This window comes from Oculina patagonica, chromosome 5 (genome assembly GCF_052425735.1).
Source record: "Oculina patagonica isolate OP01 chromosome 5, crgOcupat, whole genome shotgun sequence".
Classification (NCBI taxonomy): domain Eukaryota; kingdom Metazoa; phylum Cnidaria; class Anthozoa; order Scleractinia; family Oculinidae; genus Oculina; species Oculina patagonica.
This window is the reverse complement of record NC_135762.1, coordinates 30,008,152-30,032,863: the sequence shown is the minus strand read 5'-3', so window position 1 is coordinate 30,032,863 and position 24,712 is coordinate 30,008,152. Positions and strand designations below refer to the sequence as shown.

The 24,712-nt window shown below is 37.5% G+C and overlaps 2 protein-coding genes and 1 long non-coding RNA gene across 3 annotated transcripts; 1 reads left to right on the top strand and 2 right to left on the bottom strand.

The window, feature by feature from the left end:
* Nucleotides 1–722: 722 nt before the first annotated feature.
* LOC144655197 (histamine H2 receptor-like) lies at nucleotides 723–2,715 on the bottom strand. The gene has a single exon (XM_078515414.1). The coding sequence runs from the start codon at nucleotides 2,704–2,706 to the stop codon at nucleotides 1,762–1,764; it is 945 nt and encodes a 314-aa protein (XP_078371540.1). The 5' UTR covers nucleotides 2,707–2,715; the 3' UTR covers nucleotides 723–1,761.
* A 1,840-nt stretch (nucleotides 2,716–4,555) lies between these two features.
* Nucleotides 4,556–17,092, bottom strand: LOC144654300 (uncharacterized). The gene is made up of 16 exons (XM_078514400.1): nucleotides 17,018–17,092; nucleotides 16,554–16,625; nucleotides 15,793–15,864; nucleotides 15,368–15,439; nucleotides 14,753–14,824; nucleotides 13,944–14,009; nucleotides 13,259–13,330; nucleotides 12,346–12,411; nucleotides 11,909–11,983; nucleotides 11,404–11,478; nucleotides 11,121–11,183; nucleotides 10,517–10,731; nucleotides 9,803–9,928; nucleotides 7,881–9,440; nucleotides 6,245–6,640; nucleotides 4,556–5,447 (listed from the first exon to the last, which is right to left on the bottom strand). The coding sequence occupies exons 2-16, from the start codon at nucleotides 16,622–16,624 to the stop codon at nucleotides 5,383–5,385; spliced, it is 3,066 nt and encodes a 1,021-aa protein (XP_078370526.1). The 5' UTR covers nucleotide 16,625; nucleotides 17,018–17,092; the 3' UTR covers nucleotides 4,556–5,382.
* A 2,269-nt stretch (nucleotides 17,093–19,361) lies between these two features.
* Nucleotides 19,362–24,367, top strand: LOC144654493 (uncharacterized). The gene is made up of 3 exons (XR_013570915.1): nucleotides 19,362–19,949; nucleotides 20,284–20,409; nucleotides 22,733–24,367. It is a non-coding gene; the product is annotated as an uncharacterized LOC144654493 (long non-coding RNA).
* The last annotated feature ends 345 nt before the right edge of the window (nucleotides 24,368–24,712 follow it).

The following is a 24,712-nucleotide window of genomic DNA, read 5'->3' as shown; positions in this document are numbered from 1 at the left end:
AATTGGTGCGCTTTTAAAGGCCAAATCCGAACCTTTTCGCCTACCCCAGGGCCCGGGCCAAACCTCGCTTTTTCACATGAGTCGAACCTAATGCAAATGAGCAAAACCTATTGCTTTCGGTCATTTGCATAAGTTTCGACTTATGTGAAGTTCGACGTTTAGCCCGGGCCAAAGCGATAACTAAATGAAGAAAAATGCTTTATAGCAATTTATGGACTACATGTTTCAGGATTTTGCTCGATGTTTTGCACTCAACTTGGCGTGTTCCCTGTGTGGTCTTTGTACTTTCCGGTTTCCTTCTCGCTCTTAAAGGTAAAAAAGAAAACAAAATCGAACAATGTACCTTTTAGTGAAAGTGCGAGACCTCATGGAAATGAATTCATGCAATTTATTGACAACTCTGCCATTTTTTGACGCTTGCGCTTCGAGGCAGTACTACGGTGATTTTGAAGTTTTTCAGTGCTTGGCAAACGTCACTTAGTGCCTGCAGCCCCTTCCTAAGGATGGCAAGAGGTAGTAAAGAGGTTGAAAATAAAAATCCTTTCCAGAACTAACAAATTATTTGATAGTAAACCAGATGGCGAAACGACCTTTTGTCGTAGAGCAGCGAATATTTTTCGCCTCTTGTTTACGGAATAACTTTAGTTTATTGACTAAAAAATATATACTTCGAATATTTAAACGATAACGTTAATTTATATCGATAAATTTAAAACGACCAATGACAAAGAAAAGCCTTAATTATGTCATATCACACGGTGAATAAAAGCCTTGTCTAATAACAAGGTGTCCAATAACGAATTCAAGTTCCAATACCTTGCTCATAATTGCATTCCTTATAACAAATTATTCGTTATTTATGTATATCTATATACATTTCCCAAAAGGGGTTTCTCTTTGACTTCTAACTTACAGAGATGATTAATAGTTTATAGGTTTCTCTTTGTCTATTTTTCTTGCGATAAATTAGTAATAAGACTTTCTGTCTTCTGATGCGTCGAAAGTCGGCATGTAATCATACCCTTGATTAAAATCTGACTCTAACTTCGCCGAAGTTCAATTTTGTTTATCTATGCATAATTACAGAACGAAATTTGCTCTACACAATGATAAGCAATATAACTACGGCCCTGCCTCGTCCCCAGGCGTCCTCGTCCTTGGTCGTGCACGGTTCGCTTGGCGTTGTGGGACTGACGTGCACGGTTCGCTTGGCGTTATGGGCCTGATGCGGACGGGAAAGCGGCGCGCTCGCGGCTCGCTCCCTAACCATCAACCCCCGCGCTCCCTGTTTTCCCGCCTTACCGCCTCAACGGCGCCTGGGGACGAGGCAGACTACGGCCAATGACTAAGTCCTGTTCGCCAAGAATAAGGCAATTTATAATGTACAATAGGACATATGGTGTATGGTCACGAGCTATTCTTACCAAAATATGCCCAGTAGAGTTACGGTATTTTGTTTTAGAATACGCTACTAGACTCTACGCATAACATTGAAAAACGTAAAGAAGTATTGTGGCGAGGACGCTTAAAGAAAAACAAAAAGACTTGTCAGGTTTTCTTCTTAATATATACTCTGTGCCGGGATTTAGATATACAGTATGTTAAAATTGATAGAAATTATGAATTATATGGCAAAAGCAATAGACGACCTATTTACATGTAGGTACTTTTTTATTTTAAGAGACTGGCAAAAAATCGATTGAGTTAATGACTTATCTTCCTATAAAGACGTTTGGATGTGTCCTTGGACAAATTTTTTGATTAGTTATCACAAGTCAGAACTTTCTTGTAAGCTTCTCGGAAGCGTTTCTGTGTCAAACCGTAGATCACAGGATTAATAGCTGCATTTGCCGCACCAGTAAAGGACAAAATGAGGTAAACTTGACGTTTCAGCGTGTATTCCCCTTGAAGTATGTCCCAAAACTCGATGGTAAAACCAGGGATCCAACAAATCAGGAACGCAATCAATACAGCAAAGAGAATTTTAGTGATTTTGACTTCTTCCGCAAATGATTTGTGAATGTCTTTGTGAAGAGTGGAGTTTGCAATTTGCGCGAAATGAGCGCGAACTTTACGGAATACCTTGTAGTAGCAGAAAAGCACTACTGGAAAAGTCACGGCGATAAGAACAGAGTAAGGACCAAGAAGAAGAGCTTGTTCCTTTGCGCTTTCGCCTTTACAGGGGAAGCAGGCTAAAATACCAGGATGGAAACAAAACTTATGCCAAACATATGCAATAATAAACACTCCAGAGAAAACTCCACAAGCCGCAATCGATAAGAGGACGTTGTTTTTGGTGTATATCCTCTGATAAATGTTCACCGATCTAACCATTTTGAAGTAGCGATTAACCGCTATGAGCGTCATGTTTAGAAGCGAAAAGCTTGCAAAATAATATATTAAGCTGCCCTGTATCTGACAAATTGTATCGCCAAAAGGCCATCTTCCCAGAATCATTGCTACCAAAGCCAAACTGACACAAAGTAGTGTTAATAGCAAGTCTGAGATTGCTAACGTGACGATGTAGTAATTCTGGATTGTACGCAGAGCACGGAATCTGTAAATTGCTGCACAGAGCAACATGTTTCCGATCAATGCTACTGTTACGACCATTGAAGCTGAGGTGAATTCAACAGCAATTAACCATGTTTCTCTGTTCTTTAAATCCTCTTCGATGCTTTTTCTCCTTTCCAGTACATTATCCATTTTGTAAGTTAAAGATGAATTGGGGATTTGCTTCTCTTCTCTTTTTCAGATTACAGGGTTGAATTTTACCTTTTTTACTAGTGCTCTGTATCGCATATTTAAATTCATTGCATAATTTAAAGTCGAAGACTGGCACATTTAAAACATTGCGGTATCCTTGACGATTTATTTGCAGGGGGTGAAGTGGTAAATGACGTTTTAAAAATTGATGTACGTTAAACAGTCGCTCAGTCTAAGGTACTCCATTTCATACAATGAAAACACTTTGGGTTATGGAGTGATGTGTTAGAAAAATGGAAAACATATCGGCTGTATTTTGCATTTAGAGAAACCTCAACTTCACATTTAAACTTTCTTCCCCAAGACAAAGTCTCCTTTCTTATTTCTTATTTATAAGTAATTTAATTGCATATTCTTATTTTCGCAGGCGAGTGTAAATAATACTCTAATTTCGCCGCCACTGTTTTATGAAGTTAGGAAGACATCGTGGAAAACTTGTCGCAAAATATTTCACGGCGATTCAAATTAGTCAAAGAAATAGCGACAAAATAATAATTACAAGACGCACTCGAATACAGGCTTATCTATTTATTAAAATAGGGGACAATGTGTCGTTTTTAATTGATCTATCCGCGTTAGTTTACTTTTACTTACTCGGCAGGGGAGAAAATTATTTATATAGACCAAAGATTATTTTGTATAAGCCGACAGTTTTAATTTGTAGAAGCGCCTGGTTAGCCTGATGGTTGTAGACATTTATGCCCTTTCATCTAAGACGACGGTTGAAATAACTTTCTTTTTAATATAACTGTTCAATCTCTGCATGATGATCCCTTGTACTGCGCTAGGAAAATTCACAGAATGAAAATTGGGATTTACATGGGATTAAAGGTGGTTAAATCTGCTGTAAAGTTAGGTATCCAGCTTAACACCATCAATTGAATGTTGTTAAAGGTGGTTAAATGTGATTTAAAGTTGGTGTAAAGGAGTCTCGTTATCCGCCTTTAAACTTGAGTTTAAAGCTGGCATAAAGATCAGCTTTAAAAAAACTTAAGCAAGCGTAATGCTGATTAAATTCCAAATATACACCAGCTTCACTAGAGCTTTACACTTCAGTAAAGTTATGTTTCATGCTGTAAAACTCCTGTAGCATTCAAATTTTCAGAAGCTTAAGCGATGATGGCCTTAAATCATACTTAGTTTAATCATACTTAGTATAAATATACAAGCATCGTACTAATCAGACTTATTTTTGGCCAGTCACGCAAGACTAGGGCCTGTTTTATATGGAAGAAAGTTGTCCCTGGTAAGTGGGTTATTCTCTCAAAGAGCCAAAAATTAGCCTCCCGGTTTTCTGCATACCTAACAGACTTGTTGCTTGGTAGCATTCTCGTTCCCAGAGCACGCGATCCATTTTGACTGCTCCAAGGATCGAGACCTCTGGCCGGCTCCAACATTGGAAGTCCGCGCGGAATTATTGCTAAATCTGACAAACCTGTTTGGATGAAAATACACAACGTGCACTCGGCGCGTCAAAAAAATTTGGGATTGAGTGCCCTGGTGACACGAATGCCCTGATAGGCGTGCAAAATTGCCAAAATGTTTACCTGAGAAAAAATTTGGCTGCCCCCCCCCCCCCGCGGTCTCCCTACCTTCAAAGCGAGTGACCCTCCACCCAGGGTCACCTTACCCTACCCCCCTCTCACACAAACCAACTTTGCGATGTCTCATATAAACGGTTCGCAGCTGTTTATAAAGAAATGTATGAAAAGCTTTCTCGCCCAAAGTCAAGGGTAAAAGTCCGTATAAACAGGCCCTAATTTGAACCAAACTGGGGCCTGCAGTTTGAACAAGCAAGAGACCATATTTGTCACCCTCCACAAAACAATCCAAACTATTATTCCTACTTTTGTGTTTTACCAATAGAAAGCTTTAAAAATATCTACATATCCCTTTACATCCAAGCTAAACCGTGCCTTTTATAGAAAAGCATGCGTGCAACCTCGTTGAAAGGTCTGAGATACGGTCACAGCAAATAAAGAGATAATAGAGTGCTTCTCTGTTCTGTTAAAATTACAGATAAGGATTCGTAAATAAAAGCTAAACAGCTTACTTAAATGAAAATGCCAATACAAAGATTACATATTTCCTTTGTCTCATTCTCATACATATTTACTAAGGCAGGTTTGAATGGTTTATCTTAGAAGTAAAAGATTATTTCTGACAGCTTAACAGTCTCGAGCTTGCAGTTGTTCTGTTTATAAATTTGTACACCACCAAAAAGCCAGGGACGTTTCTGGTAGATATCTTGCACTTACTGACATAACATAAAGAAAACCTAAAGGAAAGTTTGTTTAATAAAAAGACAGACAGTAACGTTTCTTGACCTGGCCCCATTTATCTACAATTGTCAGGGGTGTCACGAGTGATTAAAAACAACTGGCTATTAGATGATTGCTAAAGTGATCATAAACAAATTGCGACCTCTTTGATATCTTTACACAACCTCTTTCTTCTTCCCGCCCTCTTAGGAACGAAGTTGTCTTTATCTTATACACTCTTCTATCGATGCTTGTTAGTTTAATTAAGATGGAGACAGGTATATATTTTGCCTCCTAAGTTATTCTCGCTAGCGTTACTATAACCTAGTCATGTTATGTAGCTTGCGATCTCATTTTATCCAGATCCAGTACTTTTTCCTTCACTGGCTTCAAAGCCAGGCCGATTTTGGGAACCGAGACCTGCAGAAAAAAACCGTACACATTTAACAGTTAAACCGGAATTAAATATACACATCGTTAACACAAAGTTCAAGATTATATCCCAAGGAAGTCAAACACCTATTCGCAGAATTGTTTTCTAGAATGAATCCAATCCGTGAACCCTGAACGATAATTGCTGTATTTTTTGGAAAGGTTCTTCATGCCGTGGTTATACTTTAGCTGTCACCACTATTTCATTCTATGGTATTGGTAATGGTTTCCTTCTTGTATAGCGCATTTCCCAAAGCTGAATGCACTTCACAATTACAGTCACGGGATGAGATGGCAGGCATCAGCATATCAGGTGCCTTTGCCAGCCGCCATCCGTCCATGTATATGATCTCGTCCCACCTCCCAACCCATGGATACGTGTGAATAGGACAGACCACAACACTGGAAAACTTCGTGTCCTACTCTATACGATTACTGTGTGGGTTTTTTTAAGTCCCCTGCTTACCATAACACTCACTGAAGATGCAGGAGACGGGGCCTACGGTTTATCCCGTTTATCGTCACGGTCCTTATCCGAGAAAACTAGAGTATCTAACCATTTGCAGATGTCATTGCAAAGGCAGCACGTTCTCTTTCACCTAAGACCCTAATCTTTCTAAGCTTCCACCGATGGTTTGGCGCTCCTCACTAAATGTTATACTGGCAAATATATCATTCAATAAAACGCCCCTGTTGATTTATAATCAATTGAACAAATTACAATGTAAATTACTGCAAGTGATATATATTACATATTGAACCCTATGTCCGCACTTTGCACTTACGGGTATTTACTCTTGGTATTTCGTCAATTTGCTCGTGTACAACGATATCAGCAAACAATAAAGACAATGGCTCAGTCTGTGTCCATCGGTGGCGTTGCTTGCTTCTGTATTCGGCTTGACAAATGCCATGTGCCTTTATTGTACCATCGTCACCTTGTTCGCTTTCTTCAAGAACAACATCAATAGCTCCACTGTTTTTCACGGCAGCAAGAATAGTTGGAACGACTAACTCATTTGCCTGCAGCTGCTCATGAAATAAATTTGTTGCAGCTAAACCACTGATTTCTTCTTGCAATTCTTTGAGAGGGAGAAGCAAAGCCAGGCAGCAAGACAGTGACCAATGCGGATTTTTTAGCCATTCCTTGAGGTTGTGATATAAGTTTAAAACGAACTGAACTAAAAGTAAAAAAGAAACAGAAAAAAAAAACACTTTGTGGAACACAAGACAAGAACAGACCGACAGTTGTTAGCTATTCCGGTTTACACTGGAGTCTAACAGCAACTTCTACCTATAACAGTACCGCAATAGCAATCGAAATTGCAGTCATAGAATTCATTTTAAATGTATTAATGTTTCTCTGGTTTAAAAGCATTCTGTGGTTAAAAGCATTGAGAGAAATGAAATAACTTGAAATAGGGCTTGCATTATGTTCAGATATTTGATTCCAGCAATAAAAACATTTCTTTCCCAAGAAAAATAAGAACTTTTTTTAGAACCTAAATAGAGGGTCTGAATGGGGGTACATCGATAACACTAAACACTTAAACTTATTTTTTTGGCTCTGTAATATGAAACAGTTAAATTTTAGGCAATTAAACACTAACAGTAAAAAATTCACTGAAGCAGTAAATTTTATCCAGAAAGAAACAAAAACGGCTCAAAAAAGGCCAATATCATTTTTGTTTAGTATGTGAAGAAGTTTTCGGCGATTTCCGATCATTTCGGGATATTTCCGAAGACTACCGAATATTTTCGAAGAGTGCCGAAGATTTCCGAAGACTACAGAAGATGTCCGAAGACTACCGAGTATTTCCGAGGGGAAATCCGAAAATTTTCTCTACGTTCGTGAGTGATTTTATCCGATTTTTAACAGCAAACACTAAGAATTATGGACAAATAACACTAAACACTAAACCCCATTCAGACCTTCTAAATAGCCTAAACTGATCCCAGTAGACACCATTTATATAAGAACCTATTTAGGCTTCCTCGAAAAAATACAGGTTCATATATGCGGGTTTTTACTGTATTATATAAGATATATATGATAATTAACGGCACACTAACATTGTAAAGAAGTGCTTTTGATCAGTGACCTTACATACTCGTAAACACTGATAAACCATCTAGCCTAAACATTACAATTACAGTGCAACGCGCCTTACCGTGGCCACCCAACAAACTTTTTTACAAGTGTGCTCTCGTATTATTATTATTTGTTTGACGAACACGACTCATTGCAAAGTGAAAGACGATCAAATAGATACTTGTTACATCATATTTATCAACAAAATCTAGTGAAAACGTAAAATAGTACAAGATGACACTTGTAAAAAAGTTTGTTGGGTGGCCACGGTAAGGCGCATCGCACTGTAAAACCAGCTAGCCTAATTAGTAGAAAAAGTATTATCTTACCAACAACAAGGCTGATAACCAAAGTATTTGCTAGAAGTATCAATATCTTAAACAAGACTGCGTCCACGTACGGGTCACTTGAGGCTGATATGTTCTCGGCAGGAATTCTACCCACAGCTCCAATACCCAAGTTGAATACGGTAACGGCAAGGGACACTGTCATCAAGCTGTTTTCAGTTACGTCCTTTACGGGTCTTATCCAGGAAAAGAGCATCCCGTACATCCCAGCCATAACCCAGGCCAAGCCAATATAAGACCTACTCTCTTGGCCCACAAGAATCAGACCAGATGTAAGGATTACTTTACGAGACATTTCAACCAGTTCCCAATACCACGAAACTTGTTTGTAATTTTCAAAGAGAAAACGCAATCCTGTGATCATTTCTGCATTAGTGTCCAGATAGTGAGAGGTTTTGGCGTCTTTTGAGCCTATTGGAACTCTTTGTTGTCTCCAAAGGGCGACGAAAGAAGCGGCAGGGAGGGCAACGATATAGGCACAAGAAACGTACGCGACGATCACCATCTTGCTGTACCTTGAAACATTGCACTGGATGCTATAGTCTGCTTTCAAGTACTTGTTACAAATCTCGTCCTTTTGATCTTGGCAAATTGTTCGGCAAGCAAATGGCAGGACATTGGCGGTCTTGGAACACGTGCTTAGGTACGTCACGTACAAGAAGAAGAATAAATTTTTATACACGAGTTCTTTTGTCTGTGAAATTTCTCGTGACTTTACTTCGACGCCCATGCTTTCAGTTCGTAAAATGATCATTTTTTGTACTCCGTAAGCAACACAAGAAAAGCCAATGACCAGAGCATTTATTGCTAACATCGCAAACAAATTTCCAAAGGCATCGGCGTTTAATCCCGGAAAAAGGCAGCTAGCGGGGGCTATCTGAAGTATATTCAGCTGGAGTATTTCTGAATACTTGCCAATGATTTGAAGGGAATCTGGCCATTTTATGTACGCAAAGGCTTCCATTATACCATAAGTGACTTGATAAAAGCCAACAACGATCTTGAGTTTGGATAAAAACATGTCCATTACAGAACAGCCTCGGTATTTCTTGGCCTTCCTTTTGCTCGTCCAAGCCAAAAAAGTCACAGTTATCAATAAGATCACTGCAATGATTGACAACTGCACCATCATCAACTTCTTTGATGGACATTTTTTGCACGTTTGCAATTGCTTAAAGTATCCTGAGCTGCAGACTCCACAGAGAGGTCCTTTGTAACCATTCTCACACGGGGAATCTAAACCACCCTTGCAAGATCCTTCTATTGGGCACCTATAAGGCGTTGGCATTGGAAAAGGATATTGTACGCTGAAACTATCCAGTGCTGGTAGAGGTGCCAACAGATTTGCCTGAAAACTTCTGTAGCGATCTCTGTATGTCTCATTCCTCCACTTCCACCAATATCCAGATTTCAATGAAACATAGTCATCTTTGCATTCCAGTCCTCGCCCACATTTGTGACATTTCTTGAACAGATGAGTTCGATAGAATCCTATCAAGCATTTACAAGCACGGAGTCCAGCGAAGAAGTCTGTTTCTGTCCCTGTCAAATAGAAATAGAATGTTTGCGCTTAGCTTTTATTTATAAGTAAGGGCCGCATTATTTACAAATAATGTAACCTTAATGTAGTATTTGTCTCATAGACCCGTGACTGATTGACTCATTTGACCCATAAGGACTTTATAAATCTCTGTCCACCCCAATGAACTTAAACACACCACCAAGCGAGCGTGTGCTTCACAATGCATTTAAAAAATCGTGTATACAAGCCCACTTGTCGAACGATATGCAGCAGTTATTGAACTCGTGCTCGCTTATTGGAAATAATAATTACTTTCTTGCATTTCGAAAATCTATTTTTTCCCTTGTCTTCGGCCAAGTAAATGATTATCCTCGTTGTTTACCTTCAGGACAAGCCTTGCAATCTTGAGGTCGTGTTCCTGGTGCTTTGTCATATGCAACAAAAGAACCGTTTGGGCATTTCATGCAGCTTTCTGACACATAGCCAAAGATATCAGAGTAAAACCCTCCTGAAAAGGAAGCATAATATAATTTAATCTTGCCCTCTTCAATGCAAAAGAAAGACTGTAAGATGTAATGGAAAGACCATAAGAGATGTGCTGAATGGAGGGGCGGGCGTTAGGGAGAGGGGGAGGGACGGTGAACGCAGTGGGAAGTAAAAGGCGTATTTCAAAGAATAAAGCCAGCTTGCATCAACAGCACCATCTTGAGAAAGAGGGAGAAACGTTTTTGTTTTGCTGGTGCTTTTTCTCATTTTTTTCTTATTTGTAGGGTCAACGCTCACAAGGAAAACAGAGGCTTTTTTAAATCAGCACTTAAAATTACCACAGAGTTTCTGCGCTATAATTGAATCTGTTTGGCTTCTTTGGGAACAAATTGTCAGTTGATACATCATTCCCAGCAAAGAGCTGTAATTGTAGATTTTGTACGTTCTTTCCTTTACGGAATCGTGCAATGACGAGACTGAACTTCCTTTTGTCTTGTCAATTCTCTAGGCTGAATGTCGATATCATTTAATAGACAACAAACTATTTTATATTCATCCTGCTCAGCCAATTGAGCCGGTCAATTGCGCTGCAAAAAAGCGCACACGATACCTGGAGGGCACTGTGTACATCCATGTTGGCCTTTTGAGGAAGAGTTGGAAAATGTTCCCACCGGACATGGTAGAAGAAGTGTATCATAGTCGCTGTGATTGGTAGAAACTTGTTTGAAGCCTGACGCCAATAAAGCGGAAATCAATGCTTCCTTCACTGATGCGTCCATGTGTCTCTTCAGTTTGACAGCTTCTGCATCGGAACCAAGAGAATTTCTAAAAAACGTAATTATATGCGTTACTCTTGATCTATTTGTCAGTATATTTTAAGATATTGAAGCTAGGCAATGAGGACATGTAAAGAGGGAAACACGAGTTTTGACATAAGGGTCCACAGCGAATTGTCATGCAGATTTATACTTTGAAACCTAAAAATGCGAAAGTCCCGGTGGAGGTTTACTGAGTTACCACCGTGTATATAACTGTATCCCTTTTGTGCTCAGGAATGAACCAAACGCAGAGTATCTTAACATGCTTCTAACAAAAATGTAGTATAAGTTCCCCCTAACTAGTGTAATCTATGACTTCACGCGAATTATTCCTTGTCTGTACAGGGCTCATATGCCTTACGAAAAAAGAACTGTCTGAATTATTAAGGTACTAACAGATATATTATGCTGCCTTCTGCGCCGTATTTCAATGTTCCAACCATTCCATTTCTGATAAACCTGAGGCCAAAAAAGGCAAGTCAGCATCGCCATTTGATTTTCGTTACTTGATTTTTGCTTAGTATTGAACAGATATTTACCGAAGGTGAGGTGAAATATCAGTGGAGGACTGATTTATCTAACATCGAAGCCGTCATATTCTATTAGCCGATACTCTCACAGTACGGCACTCCCATACACGTACATAACTGCAATATGCATCAAAATTAGTAGACGTTACATTTGAATGTTATGACCACGGAAATTGGCAAAGGACTGTAGGCTTAATATCTTTAGTTTCGTCCGCAGCAAATATCTGTTAAATAGATAAAAAGTAAATAAGTATTAGTTTAATCAGTAGATCAATCAACCAACCAACCAACCAATCAATCAATCAATCAATCAATCAATCAATCAACCAATCAATCAATCAATCAATCAATCAATCAATCAATCAATCAATCAATCAATCAATCAATCAATCAATCAATCAATCAATCAATCAATCAATCAATCAATCAACCAATCAATCAATCAATCAATCAATCAATCAATCAATCAAAACTAAATGGCCATATGATAAAATACTTATTGTTTAAGCTTGTAAGGTAAGATCGGACGGGAAAATATTTGGCTCTCGATGTGGACGCACAGAATTCGAATCGACCTCGAGTTAAATTTTCTTCGTCCGGCCATCCCACATATTCAACTGGAACATATTGTATTTACTGTTGTATTAAACTTACACTTGCAGTGGAAAGTAGTCAGTCTTCCTAAATGCCTCTGGATCGATTGTCGTTATAGGATTATCCGATAACATTCTTAAAAGTAAATCAGCACAAATCAGTACTGTTAAAAGTAACACAGAAAACGCCTAATTTAGTCCGTCCGTTCGTCCGTTCGTCCGTTCGTCCGTTCGTCCGTTCGTCCGTTCGTCCGTTCGTCCGTTCGTCCGTTCGTCCGTTCGTCCGTTCGTCCGTTCGTCCGTTCGTCCGTTCGTCCGTTCGTCCGTCCGTCAGTCAGTCAGTCAGTCAGTCAGTCAGTCAGTCAGTCAGTCAGTCAGTCAGTCAGTCAGTCAGTCAGTTGGTCGGCGGACCTGCAAGACGGTGGTTCCTGTATGCGTACTGCTGTACACTATACCTTATGAAGAAAAACTGAATTGCCACTGTTCATAAATACTCACATTATCCTATTCTGATAAAAAAAGGCTCGATATGGAATAGTCTTCAGTCGGTTCGCGCTAAGGAATCTAAAAGTTAAGAAAAATAACAGATGGCACTCATAAACAAATATTAAACCAAAATTATGCAAATTCACCTGGGTTTCAATTAAAGGAGGTTTTACGAATTAGAAATATTATAATATAATTAAGATGATTATAATAATAATGATGGTAAAGTTGATGATGATGATGACGACGACGATGATAATAATTATCACCAACTTTCAGTTTTAGTATTAAGCGATTTTATATTTATTTAATTAGTAATTTATTTATTTGTTGGTTTGCTTTAATTGCAACTTTTGGTTAAAAAAGCGGTTATTTAATAAAGATTGTATTTTCAAATTATTGCAGCTCGAGGGGCTTCTAGTTTAAAGGGACTATGTCACGGCTAAGTTAATCTCACGTTATTAAATTTTGCCAAATATTCGCTATGAAACTAAATGTTTGCATAGAAATTAATTCTTTGATACTAAATGACAAAACCATAGCTTCCTTGCAGCTAAATGTGTCTCCCGGGCGTCATAAATTGAAGTTACAAGCAGACAAGATTAACTTTGAAAACTGTTCCGCCGGACCATATTTCAAAAGCCCACATCGCAATCCGTTTCAATCTTCGACACTTTTGGCCATCCGTACCTTCTTTTGCATTTGGTGTGTTATTTAAATATTCCTTCACTGTTTTAAGAAGTTATTTTATACATTTAAACAAATTTGATGGTCATTTGCTATGCCTAAGTTTGGCTAAAATCCGTGACACGGTCCCTTTAAGGTTTCATGGAGACATACAGTTGGTCGAAGATGGAAGGCTGGCGTAAAACGACATTTGTTGCTGTAATTAGTACACTTACAAACATCTACCTATAATACGTACAGATAATCAATCTCTTGATATTTCACAAAGGTCTCGTTTGAAATGAAGTCTATCATGTTATTCTGCAAACCCCTAGTAATCAGCAAATTAAGTGATAAGGACGAGTAATATATACATAACGCAATCCTTGTTAATGAAGTTATGTAATGTGTTTTTTTTAAATGTTGACATAACAAAAAATTCTTTAAATCTTTTAAAAATTTCTCAATTTTTTCCAACATTCATGCATTAGGTGGCCTAATGTTTAGCGCGCTGGAATCCGGATCGAGTGGTGCGGGTTCAAGCCCTGGTCGGGGTCATTGTGATGTGTGGGCAAGACACTTTTAAAAACACTCTTGGTTCCCTTTCCTCACCCATGTGTATAAATGGGTACCGGTGAATTTAATGCTGCAGGTACCCTGCGATGGACTAGCATCCTATCCAAGGGGAGTAGAAATATTCCTAGTCACTTGAAGCTAGCTACAGAAAACAGGATTTGTTACAGCGGTATGGGCCGCTTGGCTCGAATGAACCCTTGACCATTCATACATTAGAACAATAATGACAAAGGGAAGGGATCTGCTGTTGACAAAAGTGGAATTTATTTACAAGAAATAATTTTCAACGGCCTGTGAAGTGTTTTAAATGATTCCATATAAATAATTTTGTTATTGGTCTCATGAAATCATTTATGTGAGATACATACAGCATCTCTAAGTTTACTCCGAATAATTGGTTTGGTAAGTATTGAATTCTGTTGTAAGAAAGATATCTGTAGACAAAAAAATTCGAATTAGTATTTGGGCTAATGGTGGCTGGTTTAACAAATTTATCCCAGGTATAAAAATTATAAAGTAGGCGAAGACTTACGTGCGGTTACAAATTTTTACAGGTATAAATCTTCTTAATAGACACTTCTACTAAAAATGCTCGAACTTCATGGGTTCTCTTATTGTTATCTATTTAACAAATATGGTAAGAACAAAAAAGTGGCCCACGAGCCGCTAGGCGAGTGGGTCACTATTGTTCTTACCACATTTTGACGTCTTCTGTGATCTATAACTGAACAGATCCACGGCAAAATTGAATCTATTTGTTTTATATAATAAAACTCTGATTTGGACTTTGAACTCTGATCACGCGCGCGAGTCACACCACCGCGTGACGTCATCTATGCGTCTGTACTCTAATAGATCATGAGTAAGAACCAATCAAAATGCGAGTAGAATTCAAGTTATTATATAATTGCTTATCGATCACGATCACGCCAGCGATGCCATTAAAAGGGAAATTATTCTAGTTTGGTGTAAGCCGTCTGCACCTTGTCCAAAGAAAAAATATCCTAATTCGAAACCTCTAATCTGTCATGTAATTGATATTGTGACATCTACCAATCAAAATGTCATCTTAATAAGTTACATACTTACTGAGATAAACCACAACCTCTATTTTTGTGAATATTTTATTTTCTATTTTATTTCAACCTTGAAAAACCTGAAATTGCGTCAAACTTACAGTACTTTTAAAGCTGTAAGAGGGTAGAATAAATTCTCAGTGAGGTTTTGGATCTTATTCGAGGCTAAGTTCCTGGAAAGAATAGGAAATAAGCAAGGAACAGAAGATCACAAATTAAGATACCAAATCTAAGCGTATGTTATGGTGTAAGACGAATACCTGACTCAGAGCGGGGAGGTGGAGTATGTCCACACAGACTTTAAACTTAAGGTTTGTAACTTTTTGAAAATGTTTCTTTCGTTAGGGGCAATAAACTAATGTGAAATCCTTCGTTGCTCCACGATCCAACAAGTGGCAACAGCAATCTATAAAAATTATCCTTTGTTACTAGGTCAAACAAAAATAAATTATTTAAAAAGTAAACCATCTTTACTAATCGAGGTTATTTGTAACATTTGATCCTCTAGACATCTAATCATCTGATCATTTCAGCGGTAATAATTTGGTTCGACATCTTTCGTTGCTCCACGATCCAACAACGGAAAGCTCACAATCTATGAAAATTGTGTTTTGCTAATAGGTCAACCCAAAATGAATTATTGAAAAAGCTATTTCTTCTAGTCGATAGTAGATGATAGATCTGATCCGCTAATATTATATTTGTGATACACTTACAGAGACTCTAAACCTTTCATACAACAAAACAGCTCCTGTGGTAAGTATTGTATTTCGTTATAAGAAAGATCTCTGCAGGTAAAAAGGGAGTTAGTATTTAATCTCACGACTGGCGTACACCTTTGTTATGCAGGCTTGGAATTTATTATTTTATTATCGCCCGAAAAAAATCGGCTTTAGTTTTTTCATAATTTCACGAGATAAACCGACAGCCACATTATAGTAAAAAAATCGACACCAGGTCATGTCTCTAGAAAAATGCGGGTAGAATAAAGCATTATTGTTATCGCCACGCTAGTGCGTTAGAAACTTTAACTGACGAGAGAATAAAACAAATGACCGGGGATACTGACCCTGTAGCTTTTTGCAAGGTTAATTTTTATCCATGTACGTTTAAATTACAATATTGCAGGTGCTTTGCTTACAGGAGATAAAGTCTTTGCGTATATTGGAATAACTTAGGAGAAAGGTGTTGAATATTGTTTGAAGATAGACACCTGAAAAGAAGATCAACAACAAAGATCACAAAACGGGAAGTTATGTTAGTCCATGACTTCACTGCATGAATATGTGTACGAAGGCGGCTAATTAACCCGAACTCATTTGCTATCACACCCAGGTTGACCTTAGGTCACAAAAGAGATAGTTATCACAATTGAGAACAGACGTTTGGCACAAATTTAAGTTTCAAGGCCTTATTAATCTGGACTTTCCTTCCTTTGGGGGTCAGCATTCCTACGACACAATTTAGAGGGTCTGCATGAATGAGGACTAACTGATAGCTGCGAATTATGAAAATTTTAACAAAAGCTGAGAAGTGACAATAGTAAGATCTGGTATCCGCAAAATTTAGTGAGAGCTGTACGTGTTATGTACATGTTTACGGAAGTCGATGCACTTGGCTACACCAAGCTAGTTCACGGAAAGGCACCAACATGGCGGCCGAAAATCAATGAAAACATCTGGAATTCACTTCATGCTAGAAGATGCTCTTCTTATAAAGACGAAGGATGCAATCGAGCTGGAAACCTTCAAAAACGTATATATTTAGGACCTGTAATAAATAGTCAATAAAAGATGAACACTCAGAGCCCTTAGCTTACGATTTTTGGAGTTTGGAATTTTAATGACGTCGCGTGGAAACAAAGAAGAAGTTGTTAGGTCTAAACAGTTTTGTTAAACTTACAAAAAATATAAACTTGTAAGAGTGGAAAATATATCCTGGTCAAGATTGCGAATAAAGTTAGAATCCAACATTCTGTAAAAATTTGGGAAAGAAGAACACAAAATGATAATAAAAGTATATACTTTTAGCCTATTGGAGGCCAAAAATTTATATGCTCATATAATCCATATGGGAGCATCCATATTACTTTAGTGGATCTACATCTCCATACACATTGACTGTTCTACAGTCCCATCTACAGCTCCAATATGGCTTGTATGGGACTGGGGTTTAAAGCAACCTTCGGGTTCGCCTCTGGAATAAACGGCAGGGTCGATGATTTAATATGACACCCTTGCGTCTGGCTATTCCATACTGATGAGTTCTGACAAAGACTAATCACTATTTTCTCAGAACATATATAGAAGAAACTTGGCCTTTGTAGTCTTTTAATTAGATACAGTACTTTGTAATAGTTTGCTTACAGGTATATCAGATATTTCACTGCCTTAAACACTCCATCAGTTAAAAATAAGATGTTGTTTGTTGAAATATCTCTGTGAATGATAAGACTATTGGAGTGAGTGTTACAAATTTCATTGAAGATTAGGGCGATTGTTTCCAGATAAAACACAAGAAAGTTTGTCACAGCAATAAAAAAGTAATTTGTATAAGGGGATGTATTATGACACACGATAAAAAAGAGGATAATACATGGTTGCGCGGAGATATGAAATTTATCTTCGAGTGTTCAAATTAGTAGCTCACGAGTGAGCTCAGATAAATTTCATCTCTTTAAGAAACCATGTACCATAGGTTTATATTATTATATAAACCTACTAATTACGATGTTTTTGATTTTCAAGATTTCCGACCATTTTCCTTAATATCGATAAACTTACATTTTCCTTAATATCGATAAACTTTGGCTCATTGACCATTAAAACATGACAAACTCTGGGAGCTGATTGGTCAAAAATGATATCACACTTGCGTGGATATCATTTTTATCCACACATGTGTGATACCATTTTTATCGATTTGCTACCACTCGATATACCACTGCAGTTTATATAATAAACGACATTAACACACACGAATCAGTTTCATGCACTTGGGTTTTAGATACCGTTAAAGCCCTATTCATTCCTGCAGGGTCAGGGCTTATAGAGAGGGGTTGAGGGCATGGGTGGATTATTTAGATTATATGTCAGTTAGGGTACAATTTTTATATTTTAGTGCCGTCTGGTAAAAAAATTTCCGAAAAATAGCAGCAATAATAAGTTAATGTAAAGGACCTTTGGATGAAAAATTTCCTTGTTCGTAAACTGTCATGATTTTCCATCTAGGGAAGGAGAGAAACTTAATAGAGAGGGATAGCTAGGGGTATCTAGATTTGGTCAACAGTGTTAAGATATTAGGTGTCACCATCACCGATACGTTGCATTGGGATAACCACGTTACGGAAATCATAAAGAAGGCCAACAAAAGACTATATTTTATCAAATTACTAAAAAGAGCTTGTGTCTTAAGAAAGGTCGTTCTTAACTTCTATTGTACATGCATAAGACCAGTTCTAGAGTATTGCGCGCCGGCTTTTCACCATAGCCTTCCCGCTTACCTAAGCGACGATATAGAACGTGTACAGAAACGCGCGCTATTTATTATCGATCCACAAGCGTCATATCAGGATATCCTATCAAGTTGTAATCTAAGCACCCTAAAGGAACGACGTTCTATCTGGGGCAAGAAACTCTTCAATAAGACCATGCTCGATAGTAGCCATAAATTACATAAGTTCTTACCACAGGAAAATGTAAATATGTATAACCTTAGAAGTCAACGTCATTATCAAGCATATAAGGCTCGGACCAATCGTTATAAACATAGCTTTTTTTCCTTCTATGGCAAATTTTTAATATAGTCATAATAGATTTTAATAGTTGTATTTTTAATAATTTATCTTTGTAAATTTTTACGCAATTCAGTTTTTAGACTGTCATGTAAGAATATCAATAAACTATCTATCTATCTATCTAGCCTAAGGAACGAAATCCCCCGGACTCTTCCCCTGCATCCGCCACTGATATCCCTTACAGCCATTCCAGATATGTCAGTTTGCGAAACAATCCATCTGGTAGAAATTGAATAGCGTTGGAAGAAAAATGCCTGTCAAAAAGGTATCCATAGACAAGAAAAATAAAGCAATGGAACAGTCAGTGTTTATGAATCTTGTTTAGCCTTTTTAGGCTAAAAGAGTCAAACGGAATGACTGCTGATTGTATCTTTCTTACAGTGCTTACAGTATTTCCAGATTTGTTGCCTTGTTGAACACCTCACTATGTAGAGATGTAATAGCGTTTGTAGAAAAGTCACTAAAAATGAGTTGTAACATAAGTAGGCACATAAGACCGCTGACTAAAATATATCACGGATCAGAGAAGGCTGTTTTTGACTGACTAACTAGACCTGGAGAATCTCGGGTGAAATGTGTGTTTTTGCTCATATAATTATCTTGTGGACAACCGAGTTTAACGGAATGAATTTTTTAATATTTTCTGAAATGTCTGTTATGCACTTACAGCACTCTTAGTTTTTTCAGGTTGTTAAACACTCCTTCAGGCAGAAATGTAATAGCATTCGAAGAAAAATTACTATAAAAATGATTGATAACATAATGGCTTAAAATTATTAAAAACGTGCTTGTTTAATTTTAAAATTTTGAAACGTTAAAAGTCTATAAATTATTTAAACAGCATTTGGTTATTCTAATAATTTTCAGAGTCAATGCTATGAACACGCGCATTCATTATAGCGGAGCTCCTTAGCGGCCCGTAAGGGCCGCAGAGCGGAGCACCATACCCATAAAAAAAAACACATGAAAAAAAAAAAACACATGAAATAAAATAGGAAACCTCTGCATCCGAGTTTTCATGGTCATCATGGCTAGCGGCATGCCTCGCGGGCGCGTACGGCGGCGTACGTACGTACGGTGTTGCGCACATCCGGGATCTTGAAAGGTCTTGACAACTCGCGCAGTACTGGCGCGAAATAATTTTGCAGTGTGAGGTCTAAACAGCTAGTCTGAAAGTTAGAACTTGAGACAAACACATTTATTTTGGCTCCTTGTTTATATGCCGATGACTACAAACGAGAGCAGGGTAAACTTAACTTCGAGGAAACAGGGTTTAAGCGATTTGCGACGGGAAAGAGATCGCGAGAGATCCAGAAAACCCGGACAGAAAGCAGGCGAAAAAGTATAGCAAAGCGCCTGTCGAACCTGGTAGCAAAGTAGCGAAGAAAAGCGACTAAAATAGCAAGAGAGGTGCCGAGGAAACAGGCAAAGAAATAGCGGAGAACAAGGGAACGGAGATAAAACGAGCAGACGAGTGTACCTACTGTGGCCAACTGGTGAAGGTGAGTACAAAACTGCAGTGTTTCCGTCATTTAATATCTCTACGTTTTGTCTTAAGCTTACTTTATACGCAAAGTAAGCTTATATTGACGGCACATTTTACTTGCTTTCGCCACTAAGCATTTGCTTGTGACATGAACAATGTTGAAAAATACTATTCGTTAAAATTCAGTTTTACCAGGTTTTACTGATCAAATAGGAGGATTTGATTATGTAAACAAATAATTGTTGGGCCTTCGAAGAACGAATTCACAAAGAATATCACTTCAACACATCTCGAAGAAAATTAAGCTTACGATTTTTAAATGCTTGTGATATGATTATTTTGTTTTACAGTGCTGGAAGAGCAGTTGAGATGAGAATGAAAGTGATGTCAGTTTGCACGAAGCACCTGGAATTTCGTTAACTCCGAGTGAAATAGATCGATTCAGTGTATGCAGTTTATTGATATTCATGATGGAGGTAAAATTACTGTTCATTTAGTCAGAGTAAATAAACTTCAGCTTCATTACTTAGCTCTTTCGTTCCCAAATATATTAAATAATCCACTTGTCATGTAGTTCTGTTCACTATTGAGCTTTCATGTGGATTACATAACAATGTCAACAATTTTGAGATTTTGAGGTCTGTTTTGCTGGTTTCATTCAGAATGTCAACAGTAAATGTTATATTTGTCATAAAAATATCACAATCTTGTTGTGGAATTTGGAAAATGCACACAACAAAGGTTAATGACTACTGGAAAACTGGAATCTTTGTGAATAAATTCATGCCATTTTAGACACTGTATGCAGCTGTGCATGCAAACTTATTATTAATTAAATGTGTATCTTTAAAAATCTTAGTATTACTGTTAAGAGAAAAGCTTTTAAGATGTGGCAATGTTTTTCCTATGCATGTACATGTATATATAGGGGTAGAGGGGAGGGGGAGTATTTAAAGGTCAAACCTTTTAAAGAGGGGGTGTAAGGGTTTGCAGTGATGCTTTGAGTTTATTAAAATATCAGGACCTGAACAATCGATGGAATCGATAATCGATGGCAATCGATAACAATTGATGACAATCGATATCAATTAATCGATTGATATTGATAATCGATGAACAATCGATCGCTAAAGTTTTTGTGATTATCGATTGTCATCGATTATCAATTTCATCGATAATCGATGACAATCGATCAATTAACTAACATCGATTTTCATCGATTATCAATATCATCGATTACCAATTCAATCGATCATTTAACTGCCATCGTTTTTTATTTGACTAGTATTTGATAAATATGTTTACTTTAAAACACACGGTCTCTCTTGTATGTTATATTTTATTAGCAACAACAATGATAACCTTTCCAAAAAATGTCAATACAACGAGAAACTTACTAACTTAACAGTAATAAGGCAATAATTATTTAAAACAAACGTTTTGAGCTTAAGTCTTATTCGCCTCCATCAACGAAGCGTACGCTTTTCGGTCTGGTTTGCTTTCGAACCAACTCCTGGCAAAGTAAATAGAAATCGCAACTTACAGAATTCCTCGCTGTCTAAGTACAATGTAATTTTTCTAAAACTCTGTCTTGTAGTCCATAAACATTTTCTCGCTCGTCCGAAATATTTCAAATCAAACAGTAGCAGAGAGAACTCAAAAATACGTCGTCCGTACGTCGGAACGAAAACGAGACAACAGTGGGAGTCTGGGGATGAGTTTCGCCTGTCACGTCCGCCATTTTTTACTCGGTCACGAATAACGAAGTGTCTTTGGAATTCTAGCGCTAGCAAACAGTAGGAAACTCGAATGAAAAACAGAAACATTAAAGCTTATGATGTAAACTTCATCTCAATGGAAAGGAGCTTTATTATTTTTTTTTACAAAACAACATATGTAAGTATTTACTTCATGCTTCGGATTGATTGTGTGTTTAATGCCAATCGATGGCAATCGATGAAGTTCGCGACCACCAAAGTGTGATTATCGATTGATCATCGATTGGCCGATGCCAATCGATGCCAATCAACAGTAATTAATCGATTGTCATCGATTGATCGATTGATTTTCCGATCATCGATTTTCATCGATTGTTCAGGTCCTGAAATATTTACAGTAGAACCCTGCTAACTCGAACTCTGAAGGGAAACGAAAATGAGTTCGAGTTAGCGGGGTTGATTGAATATTTTATTTGCCAAGTTAATAATTGATAGTTTACTGATTTTTAAGCACTTCAGTAACAGTACTGTGCAAATTGAACTTATCTTGCCAGAAACTCTAAAGCGACCACACATTCTTTTGTTAAGAGTGGAAAATGACTGTCAAATACATGATCTGTTCATTGCTATAATCAATGGGCAACCGTTGCGAGTTGCAAGTTCTGGAATTCGAGTTATCAGGGTAAAAAGTTTGACCCAAATTTTGTTCAAGGGAAACAAAATTTAGTTCGAGTTAGCGGGGTTTTCGAGTTATCAGAGTTCGAATTTAACCGAGTAAAAATGACTGAAAAGTGGGGTCAAATCCAAGAGAAATGAAAGTGAGTTTGAGTTAGCAAGGTTGTTCGAGTTATCCGAGTTCGAGTTACCGGGTTTTTTTTCTGTAGTTGACTTCGCAGTTATCAGTAAAAAAAAAATAGTCTGTGCTGATACATCTCTGTTAAATATATAAGGTATCCTTTCGCATCCAGTAGTTTTGCTTCACTTTATACAAGCTTGCGTTAAGTGTTTTGTTTTATAAATTATTGATTTTCATACCAATTAATCAATTTTAATTTAATCTGTGGCATTTGAATTTTTTCAGGGTTAACATGAATTTCAGAATTTGCAGAGCCACAGACACAAATACAGAATGTGGACAAGGACATCAAAAGAAAACAGGAAGGATTAAGATTATCCAGCTTGATGTTTGGGTGTCTTCATGATGCCATTTTCAAGAGACTAGTAAATTACATGTAAATTGAAATCAAGAAAAGCTGCAAATGAGCAAAGTTTATATTTTAAATGTTAACGTATTTACAGTGTACTTCAGAAAACAACTTCTTGATTGACCTGTCTCTTTCACATCTTTTTAGATGTAACAAGGGCATTATGAAGTGATCTTTTTAAGAATAATTTATGCAGCCAAAACAGTAACAGCAGAAATGAATGGGAGTTTAAAATTGCTATTTTCAATGTTTTGGCTGGTAAGAAACCACATGTGACCAAGCTAAAATCTCTTTGGCCGGTTAACATGACCTGTAAGTGTCCAAATATTTTGAGCCCTCGACTACACAGGACTTACATGTAGTTGTCTAATTACTGTATATCATAAGATCTTTGGTTGACCTTGGGGGAGGTAGTGAGTTAAAAAGCAATGTAATAATTTGAATTTGGATTGGTAATGCTGAAACTGGTGGTACTGTAATTCTTAAGTATAGACGTTAAAATCGTGATTGCAAGCAATATGCAATACCAATTTCATTCTTATGTGTTGTATGCTGCGTACAATTTATAAGAACAGCTATAATGTTAAAATTAGTGAAATATTCTAAAGCCAGATTAAATTTGCAGTATCCATTAGGTACCATGAAGCAACCAAATTGTGACTCATTTGCTTACTTTGTGAACTTCATGACGAATGGGCAACATGACTCCACAAAAATGTGTACAATAAAGCATACAAATTTTTAAAAGAGCAGTCAAAGTATTGATGCTTTTTTTCTTGCATAGTTTTATACACAAGCAAACATGATTCTATTTTTTCTGCGTAATCAAAGAACAAAACTGAGTTTGAGACACACAAACAATATTCTATCTTCCCAGAATTTTTGTTTTTTTATTTCTGTAAGTGAAGTGAAACCCCTTAAGAGGAAGGGGACTCAAAAAGACATGTAAAATTAAAAAAGGTGCTATCATCCTTTTTTTGGGGGGGAGGGGGTGGGATGGGGTTACAGAATGTCCCTTCTTTGCTTCCAGTTAGTTTCACTCCGGTTTGCTTGTAGTTAGGTTCACCCCTGTTTGCTCGCAGTTAGCTTTATTCATCCGGTGTGCTTGGGATTAGCTTTCACTCTAGTTTGCTTGTGGTTAGCTTTCACTCCGGTTTGCTTGGCATTAGCTTATGGCAATATGCTGTACTAAACCCTTTGCTACATGTATGACCTCTGCCATTTCCATTCAAAATTAAAATATAGGCAAATAGTGAAAATAAAAACAAATGAATGAATGAAAAAAAGAAAATTAACCATATTCTTAATGTAGATGTATATTATTTCCTATATACTCTAAATGTTAAGTGCTTTGCTAATTTACCACGTGATATGCCTATCTACCCCAACATGCAGCCCTACTACCCCCTCCTTATCTACGAAGGTTACATAATTACCCGTTTTGCAGCATAATTTCCCATCCAGACTTCTGGATCATAATGCTGTCGGTGGAATTAAAACGTTTTGATTGATTTTGTTTGTTCTCGGCTTATTTGGTGTTGCTGTATACGGTACTCCCATATAAGGGCTATACGGGTATGTGCTGCTCAACAGGGTATGCCTTTTTCCTCTCTGACTCTGAAACAGGGTATACAAATCACTCTTTTGACTGTGGAACACTATCAAGTTTAGCTATGAAAATCCGCTCCTCTCATTGGTTTTTCTCCAAGCCACAGACAAAGTCAAGTGAGCGCTTTGTGATGTACGCTAGTGTTTTTATATCTATCTTCATATATTTTTCATTTGTCTGCAACAGGGTACCTATTTTGCACTGTTTGTCTGGAACAGGGTCGCAAATTGAGCCGTTTTTCTCTGGA